General features: G+C 49.7%; 1 protein-coding gene across 15 annotated transcripts in view; it reads right to left on the bottom strand.

The window, feature by feature from the left end:
- Positions 1–5,429: 5,429 nt before the first annotated feature.
- Positions 5,430–10,246, bottom strand: part of FRMD6 (FERM domain containing 6) — a 203,662-nt gene continuing 198,845 nt past the window's right edge. For all 15 annotated transcript variants that reach the window (XM_070504358.1, XM_070504350.1, XM_070504360.1 and 12 more), the window contains 2 exons: positions 10,114–10,205; positions 5,430–8,260 (listed from right to left, as the gene is read on the bottom strand). In XM_070504358.1, the coding sequence (XP_070360459.1) occupies positions 7,976–8,260; positions 10,114–10,205 (377 nt within the window). In that variant the 3' untranslated portion in view covers positions 5,430–7,975. The remainder of the gene's footprint in view (positions 8,261–10,113; positions 10,206–10,246) is intronic.

The following is a 10,246-nucleotide window of genomic DNA, read 5'->3' as shown; positions in this document are numbered from 1 at the left end:
AAAATGACAAGGCAAATGAAACAGTGATAGGGAGGAGATTTTTAAATATCTTACTGTATTCACGTGACCCCCACCCTCATACTGAGCCAGTCGCATGCATGCAATGCCCCGGTGTCTAGGATGTGGGTCTGTTCCTATTCTCACTTGAACACTGGTTCACTCTCTGACAGCTGTGTTGGCAAAAAGACAACAATGTCACGCTCACAAAACACGATAATCCTGGACACTCTGGAGACCCAACCTGTCCCCAGAGTGGACCAGGCTAGCTCAGGAGCAGACAACCCGGCTGGTCTGTGTTGCTGGGGCTCACCTATGGACAGGTGCACATCAGCGTCACCTGCAGACCTTTCAGTAGCACCATGCCCATCTGAGACCAAGTAGGCCGGCAGCTCTGGTCTGCACCCAGGTGCGGCTGTTTTGAGTTCTCCAGGTCATTCTGATGTGCATCCAGAGTTGAGAACCACCGTAGTGGACTGGAGTGGTTGTGACCATCGCACCAATTTTCAAAGTGTTCATGCAGAGTAGATTTAATTCATAACGTAGAGCAGTAATTAACTCTTCAGTCCTCCCAAGAACATTGCCAAGTATGGCAAAATTGCCTATTCCTCCAATATTTAGCTTGGGAGGTGACAGCCTTGTGTGTGTGTGTCGGGGGCGGGGGCACAGTCCTGTTATTCTGCTTCCTACACAGCATCTGAATCTTTTCCTTTTTCTCCCTGTGCCATGCCGTCTTCAGGTCCTCGTCATCCTCTAGGCTGGCTGCTCCCTCCCCGCCTTCTAGCAGCCCTGCTTCCATGATTTCTCTCAAACTCCAGACACATCTTCTTCTTCCAACCCCCTTCAGTGGCTCCCTGCTGTCCACAAAAAACTCAGTGTCCTCATCTGGGCACCCAAGGCCGTTCATGACTAGGCTGGAGAGTCACCACTCAAGCCAAAGGTCCCTTCATGAGCCTGGGTGTCTCAGCTTCTCCGCCTTTGCCCGTAGAGCTTGTACCTCACCCATCCCACCGGAAGGCCCCATTCAAGGCTCTTCCTCCCAGTAAAACCTTCTCTGACCTTTCCCCTCCCACTCCCTGCCCCACGTCTTCCCTGCCTGTGCCAAGGCGAAACCTCTACAAGCCTTGTGTGTGTGTCTGGCAGATAGCAGGCGTTCAAAAAACACTAGTGTGTGAACAAGTTTCCTTTATCACAGCATCAACACTGTGAGTCCGTCTTCCCTATTGGAGCCTGAGCTTTCTCTAAGGGCAGTGGTAACGCTGTACGTAGCAGAGAAAGCAAAGCTTTTGGGGACAGATTTGGGTTTGAAACTCGGCTCCATCACTGACCAGCCGTGGGTCGTGGGCAAGCTGAACTTTTCCTCAGCTGGACAGTGAGGGTGCGGCTGCCGGGAGTGCTGTGCGGAGCAGACACGGCGTGCGTCAGATCAGACACACAGTCGGTGACCATGTATTTTCTTCCCTTTCCTCCAGTTTACCTGCAGTTTACCAAATGCTCTGCAAATTCACGAGTAACACTCCACCAGAAAGCGTTTTTTGGATTGTATGCTTCCAAATGACCGAATGGTTCGGTTCTATGAAAGTTGAACGTTTGTTAGGTTTGAAAACCCCGCTCTCCCCAGCTGGTCATCAGGGGCTGTCATACCTGTTACCTTGCTTCGCCCCAACAGTCCTCTGCATTATTACTGCTGTTTTATAGCCAGAAGCCTGGAGCACAGAGAAGGTACCGGGTTTCCCTCTGCAGGAGAGCCCTGTCCGTGGACCAGCTCCGGGCTCGGTCCCCTGTGCCACACCACCCTCACGTGTGGTCTTGTGGATGCACGCTTTTAAATGCGACCACTTATTTTTTTTGAAATTAAAACCAATGCTCCAACGATGATTGTTCTAAGGGCAAAAATTAATTTTAACTTTAAAAATGGAAATTATTATGTTTTACGAAGTAGGGCCCTCGCAGCCCACAGTTTGGGATGAAGAGCGCTGGCCACACTGCCCCGCAGAGCCTTGTTCCCTCACGTCCAACTCGAGAGTAACGAGGACCTGCCTTATGGAGACAGTCATGGCCGCTGACGACGCTCCTGCCCGGACGGACCGCACGTTGGACGGTGGTCCATTGGATTATAATGGAGCTGGAAGTTCCTGTCCCCTAGCGACGTCGTAGCCGTCATGACGTCGTGGCGCACGCGTTACCGTGAGTCTGTGGTGATGCTGCTGAAGGGGGAGTCGTATGGAAGTAGAGCACACACAGTTACGCCCAGCACGTCACACTTGACAATGATAATAAACGACGGTGGTACTGGCTTATGGATTCACTATGTCATACTTTTATCATTATTCTAAAGGGTATTCTGTTTTTTTTAAAAAGATTGGCATCTGCACTAACATCTGTTGCCAATCTTTTTTTTTTCCTTCTTCTCCCCAAAGCCCCCTGGTCCATAGTTGTATGTTCTAGTTGTTAGCGCTCTGGTTGTTCTAAAGGGTATTCTTCCTACTTATAAAAAGTCCCCTGTAAAAACAGGACACGTGTCACACGGGCAGCAGCCTCATGCGGCGTGTGTTGACTGTCTCTTGTTTATGTCACTTCTCTTGTGACTGATTTAATCTGTGTTGTTTTGTTCATCACGGCCCCCAAGTACATCAAATCCACTGCTAACGTTGCCAGTAAGAGGCCACATCAAGTGTCTGACCTGGAAAAATGACATTAACAGCGGTTAAGGACTATGAAGGTGGAAAATCAGTGATGGTGATTGCTCACCAGTTGGACATGTCCCATTCCACCACAGCTACAATCCTGAAGGAAAAGGACAGAGTTACGGAAGCTCTTAAAGGGTCTGCTTCATTGAAGGCAATGAGACTGACAAAAATTTGAGAAGGACCTGTACCAGACCTGGAGGAACTTCTAATGACCTGGACTGAAGTGCAGACAGTAGCTTATCCCTCTCAGCACCACGACAATCACAGAAAAAGCAAAATGGTGGCAATGCTGAAAGACAAGACTGGACCAACTACGATGCTGAATTTACCGCTAGCTCTGGGTGGTTTAAACCATCCCAGAATCATTATTCGTTACAGAATGAGAAAGTGAGTGGTGAGTCTGCGAGTGCTGATGTGAAGGCAGCTGAAGGACTTTTGGAAACTCTAGATAAGCTGATTGTAGAGGAAACTTTCTTGCCAGAGCAAATATTCAATATGAAAGAAACCTCCTTATTCTGGAAACAGATGCCTGAAGGGACTTCCATCCACAAAGAGGCCAACTCAATGCCAGGTTTCAAGGCTGTTAAGAACAGGACAACTGTCGTGCCTGGGGGCGATGTTGCAGGCTACTAAATTAAACCCATTGTGATCCGGCACAGGGAGAACCCCAGGGCCTTCAAGCATAGGCACACACTGCCAGTGTACTACAGGAGCAATAAGAAGTCATGGATGACCCAGCTCCTCTTCCAAGATGCCCTCCTGAATTGCTGGGCCAGCAAAATGGAGAAGTACTCTTTGGAGAATAATGTACCTTTCAAGATTTTGCTTATTGTTGATAATGCTCCTGGACACCTTCCTTTTGTTGATGATCTCCACCCCAATATCAAAGTCATATTTCTCCCTCTAAACACCACCTCTTTGATCCAACCAATGGATCAAGGATTATAGCAGCTTCTAAGGCCTGCTACCTGAGGAGGACCTTTGCCCAGGTTATTGCTGCAACTGAGGAAGACACTGATGCAATTCTGGAAGGATTACAACCTCTGTGATTGCATCAAGAACCTTGCTTCGACTTGGGGTAACATCACCAAGGAGTGTGTGAATGGCATCTGGAGAAGACACTCAGGAACTATCTGTCCATGGCGTCAGAGGATTTGCCGAGGATGAGGCAGTGGCAAAAGGAAACGAAGCTGTGGCTGAGAAGGCAGACAAATTCAACCTGGGTGTGGATGAGGATGACACTGAGGGGCTCCTGGAGGTGGTTCCCGAGGAACTGACTCATGAGGAGTCATTGGACCTGGAACAGGAATGCTTAGCCGAAGAAGAGGCAAGAAAAAAGGAAACTACAAGAAAAATAAGAAGAACCTCCTAGAAAATTCAGTGAAGCGTGTAGCAGCAGCTTTTCAGACCTCACCAAGCTCCTTGAAAAGTTTGAAAACATGGACCCAACACCAAAAGGTTTTCATTAGTAGAGAGGAATGTTTGTGGTGCATTATCTGCTTAAAAGCAAATCTATGATGAATAAGGAAACAAACCAAGCAAACCACCTTGGACATTTTCCGAAGAGTGACATCTCCTCAAGAGCCTCAGGCAGCCCCTTCAGGTGTTCCAGAAGAAGGCGTGTCATCATAGGAGAGGACAGCTCCAGGCATGTTACTGCCCCTGAAGACCTTCCAGTTGGATAGGATGCGGAGGGGAAGACAGTGCTACTGATGATCCTGATCCTGCGCAGGCCTAGGCTAATGTGCATTTGTCTTAGTTTTTAACAGAAAAGCTTAAAAATTAAATAAAAATTTTAAAAATATAAACAAGCTTACACAATAAGGATACAAAGAAAATATTTTTGTACAGCTATACCACGTGTTTTAAGCTGTATTACAAGAGTCAAAGAGTTAAAAAAAATTTAAAAGTTTATAAAATAAAAAAGTTAGTCAGGGGCCGGCCCGGTTGCACAGTGGTTGGCTTTGCGTGCTCTGCTTCAGCAGCCCAGGGTTCTCACGTTCAGATCCCGGGCGCAGACATACACACTGCTCATCAAGCCATGCTGTGGTAGGCATCCCACACACAAAAAGTAGGGGAAGACGGGCACAGATCTTAGCTCAGGGCCAGTCTTCCTCACCAAATCAGCTGAAGTTAACTTATTGAAGAAAAATATTTTTTTATGTTTCAGTGTAGCCGAAGTGCAGTGTCTATAAAGTCCAGCGTCCAGCAATGTCCTAGGCCTTCACATTAACTCGCCACTCACTCACCGACTCACCCAGACTAAGTCCCACTTACAGTAAGTGCTTTATTCGGGTGTACCAGTGTTTATCTTTCATGCTGTGTTCTGACTGTACCTTCTCTAGGACAGATTCTCAGCAGCAGGTTACAGCTGCCCACAGCACACAGTGCTGGTCTGCAGCCCAGGAGAGCAGGCTACACCAGAGCCTAGGTGTGGAGCCGCTGGACCACTTGGCTTGTGTCCATGCGTTCCGTGACGTTCACAGTGACGGGACCACCCAAGGCCGTGTGACTGCACAAGGGCCAGGAGGAGTGGAGGCTGGCACATGGCCTCCTCCCACACGTGGAGTGGGGGCTGGCACACGGCGGGGCTCGGCTCCGCGTCACCATCATCACCGGGGGGGGGGGCCCACCACCCCGGACCTTCCGTGTGCTCTGTCACAGGAAAGAAGGTCAAAGGGAACACTGACTCTTTGAGGCTTTCTGCCTCGTTGAGAACTAACAATAAAAAGGCACTTCAAAGACAAATTAAAGTAACTTTATTTACTGCTAATCTTACCATGAAATGCCTATAAGAATAGTTACAAAATAGTGCAGTTTTTTACACACTTTGGTGCCATCCTGACACGATGATCCTTTCACAGAAAGGACTCTGACAGTTCACGCAGAGATAAAGCTCACTGGTGCAAACACAAATGAAAACGCGTGGAGGCAACATCTCCCACGTCGGGAGGCTGGCTGGCAACGCATGTTAACAAACGCAGAATAAATAACAGCTTTACACTTTTCTTTTCCTTTTTTATTTTTTTAAAACAATTTTCAAATACAAAAATGTAGATATTCAAGATGGATTTTCATATACATATATATATATTCCTGCTGCAATCAGTGGATCAAAAAGCAAAAGTGTCCTTAGCATGTTTCACCTTTGAAAACCCACAAGACTATTCATAAACCCCATTACAAGGAGGGTGTGCAAGACCACCGACGATGCTGGCAGAGCCCGGGAGCCCGATTCCGGCTGGAGTAGAGAGAAGGAAGTGCAAGCACGACCCATTTAATTAAACAGGGTTTTCTTGATCTTTGCAGGAACCAAGAGCCAAGAAAACGCCCCACATTATGATCTGGGCTCTTTAGAGCCAAACTTCACCAGGATTTCTTTCCAGCATCCGTAAGAAATGGTGGTTATGAGTGACTCACCAGTGAAACAGTCATTAGATGATCCTGTCATCCTTTATACAGAGACAGACACGTCGGTACAGCCTGAAGCTCAAACTTTGGTTCTCTTAAAACACTTGCTAAAGCAAAATAATTCATGACTACAGAACTTTTTTGCCTTCTGAGATGTCAAGTTAAAGTCCTCTGACCAGGCTCGAGTCCACCAGGCCCTGTGACATCCACGTGGGGACACGAGGTGCCACAGGTGGGGCGTGCTGACGATCTCCATGTGTGTAATACTGACTCCCACCGGGGGCAACACTGCAAGTCTGCTGTACCCTAAGTCTATTTCTTTGTTACCTGAAAACAATTTTGTATAAAAATATGACTGTTTCTTTAGAAAATAATATATAGTTTTTTTAATAAAACCTGGTAGATAGAAAAAATGGTATATTAAAATATGGTAAACAAATGTTGTAAAATACTTGGTCATTAAAACATCCCGTAGAAAGACCTTGTGCTGAGCAACGCGCTCTGCGGAGGCTCAGTTGCTCTCCCGACCTGGTTGCCCTGGACGCCTCGCAGCAGTGGCAGAAACCGTCTCAAAACTGGCCCTTTCTCAAACACTAACATCTCCCACACACTTCTGCTTCAAAATCCACGAGAGACGCCCTCTGAACCAGTGGCTTCCAACTCTGCCGCGTATGAGCTCCTTCTGGAGAACTCTGAAAGAAGAGGCGATCCCACCTGGGTCCCACCACAGGACACTGAGCTAATTCACCCGGGATGGGACCCAGACATGGCTATTTCCTTAAAAGCTCCCCAAATAATTGTTATGCAACCAGGGTTGAGAATCACAGGAAAAGACACGTGAGGAAACAGTTGTTCTTAACTCTCCATCAAGTGATTGTCTGCAGGCACCACGCATTCCATGACACATCCTCCGTATTAGACAAGAAAAGCCGTGTGGACCAGACAGCCATGGAGGCGAAAATAAAGAGCGGCAAGCTTTGCACACATACAGACACACACAGCCTCGTGGATTTATGTATGTGTTACGCATACATGTAGCTAGGGCATTGTGGTTAAGCAGAAACTACCGTTACCATAATTCGTTCTTGATTAAAAACGAACACCAAGCACAAACATTTTCTAAGACGTTTCTGTAGCTGTAACAGAAACTGGTTTTGAAACGCCACAAAATACATTAAGACATGAACACAGCTGATGGGTTCCTTGGATGAGGACTCAGCTGAGGCCTAGAGCTTTCTGGGAGAGGAGGCCGGGTGCAGCCGGCTGCGAAGGAGTCACGGCATCACAGCGTGCCGTCCCCTGCTGACTGCCGACTCACATCTCCCTCCTGGGCGACGCCTCCGTACAGCGACTCTTTGGCTTTCGAGAACCACGTGACTGTGACGGCCTTGCGAGGGCTCTCTTTGGGACAGCCCCTGTGTGCGTCAACCGTCTCCCCTCAGAAAGAGGCGACTCTTCCTCCTCCTCCCTCAAAACATGACCATTTCACGAGGGAGCGATAAAAAAATTACCAGCAAACATCTAACATGTTTCACGTGATAAAAAACGTGACGTTACAGGCAGCTGAATGAGAAAACAAGACGGCGACCGAACGCACCGCAGCTCGATGCTCTGAAGGCTGGCTGACCAGCAAAGGCACTCCCGCCACAGGCCGTGAACTTCTGGGCGCCGTCTAGACGTCCCCTGCAGTCCCTGCACCTATGCACGGTCCTTAAAGTGCAACTGTCCCAAGGCTTTTGTTTCCGTCACAAATATCGTAAAGAAAGAGCGTGTTTGGGGGAAGGAAATATGGCACAATGATGAGCAAAGCAGCCGCCCGCGGCCCCCGCGGCCCCCAGCAAAGGGCCGGCCGCCGTGTGGCTGCCGGCCGGCGCACTTTACACAACAAACTCCGGAACGTCATCGTGAGTGAGGTCCAGAGAGAAGTACTTGCTGGCTCTTTTGACGGGAAAAGCGTCCTGGATGTGTACGCTCTGCTGAGCCAAGCAGCTGCTGCAGTAGAGGCCCTCCTGGCCCAGGCCGTGGCCGCACCCAAACGTGTAGCTCTGCGCGGTGTCCTGGCACAGGCCGGCGATGCGCAGGAAGTCCTTCTGGTAGAGTCTGATGTCATCCAGGCTCAGGCTGTGCCGGTCAGTGGAGCTCTTTGGTTTCCGGCAGACAGTCTGGAAAATAAGGGAGGGAGCAACAACTTTAGGGGGACAGACTAAAGGGAAAGCAATGTCCCGGTAAAGAGGGAGGCTGCAAAGTCTAGAAAGGTTAAGGAGTCCCCACGCTTCAGAAAGCGGTTTCCAGCCTGAGTCTGTGGGGAAACACCGACACCGCCAGCAGCAGCGGGCACTCACAGAGCCTTCCCTATGTGCAGGCCTGATCCGCACCAGCCACTCATGCTAACCCACGGACCCGCCCACAGCCCAGGAGGCCAGAGCCCCACTCGACAGACGAACAATCCACGGAACAGAGGAGATGCATCCAGAATCCAGTGTTGGCAGCATCTCAGAAATCGAGCAGTGGCCAGATGACCGGGCTGGCGGGTAAAGACCCTGCCTGTTTCCACTAGGATGCAGCATTCACCGTGGCAACCCTCCCATGCCGAGGGCTGTTATCATTTTAGTAAGAAAGGGGAAAACAAGCCAACGATTAAGAAACACAGTCTGAAGAACTGTTTTATAAAAGCCAGAATTCCTGGGTAGAAAAACAGTGCAAAGTGTTTCTGGTGCAGAAAAGGCTGGGAGGCGAGTCCCAGAACGAGGAGGCAGCACCTGGACCGCGGAGGCCGCGTTCTGCCGCCAGGGAGCACTCAGGACTCGCCATCCCAAGATGGGTCCAGGGCCACACAGAAACAGGGCAGCAAGTGGCTCTCGTAACCCCACGGAGGGAAGATACTGCACAGGTGACTGAGGGGGCTGGCCTTCTCTCTCACTGTCTGCCGCCAGCACAGAGGCCAACCATGCGAGACGACGGCTCCCCTTAGCTGGAGGGAAACCGCCAGGAGCAGGCGTCAGAGCCTGAGCACGGACAGTTCACCAGGGTCTCAGATCTGAGAACAACGTCTCACTAGGTGTCACATCGGTGCGTGGTGTTCACTAGCATGTCATGTCTGAGCACGGACAGTTCACTAGGTATCATGTCTGAGCGTGGCGTCATGCTAGGTGTCACCTCCCAGCAGTCCCTGAAGCTGGCGACCTTCCAGGACTCACAGTGACTGCACACGTGGGACTCATGGGGCATCACCACATCCCCGCGGGATGCACATGATGTGTCTGCATCTTGAGGATGTGAGCCCGCCCCTCCGCTGTGCCCAGCACACACGTGTACAGCAGGAGCTGCTTGAGTGCAGAGGCGGTGTGCAAACCACACAGCGTGGTCCTGATGCTCGCACTCCACACAGCGCTCTGAGAAATCACTCACTGGAATTTTATAAGACGTCAGGTTCACATTACGGCTACTTAAATGGAAGTAAGAGAAAGAAAGGACAAATGAGAAGAAAGAGAAGAGAAAAAAAGCAAGGGCAAAGAAAGCCAGAACGGAAGAGAAAGAAACAGAGGAGAGACGCACAGAGGGTGGAAACAAAAAGGACAGAGAGCCAGAGCTCAGAGGGGACGTGAGCCATGGGGCGTCACACGCTGCAGCCGTGGGTCAGAGCATCTACCTCGCCTCCAGCTCCTGACGGCGTCACAGAACCAGTGAGCACAGGTCACCCAACGCCCTGTTCCCCCAGTTGCTGAGGTCAAGAGCACACAGTTCACCTAGGCCAGAGGCCAGTGGCTTCCCGCCCACATGAAGTGTGCACCCAAGGACATCATTTACCCAAATAAAGGTCAACGTGGAGATAAATGGAACCAGAAAACAGAACGGAAATAAACTCAGAGGAAAACTAGAATGTGTCTATCTAGTAAGAAACATTTCCTTAGGGTTCTAAACCTTCACTTGTTTAGGTACATGTGCACGTTAGGGTCCTATTTAAAACTGTCTACAACTTCGGCTCCTGATCTTAATCCGTCAGTGCCCCCCGTACCTGAGGGAGAGAATCAGTGCTCTGGCCTCGAAGCTTGACGACTGTTTCCGAGGAGCTGGACGTGGAGGAGCCAATTTCTTTCACGATCAACCCTAAAGCAAAACAGAGAGGAAATGAAGACTGCCGACGCCCA

The sequence above is a fragment of the Equus asinus genome, chromosome 2 (genome assembly GCF_041296235.1).
Source record: "Equus asinus isolate D_3611 breed Donkey chromosome 2, EquAss-T2T_v2, whole genome shotgun sequence".
NCBI lineage: Eukaryota > Metazoa > Chordata > Mammalia > Perissodactyla > Equidae > Equus > Equus asinus.
This window is presented reverse-complemented; position numbering and strand designations above follow the sequence as displayed.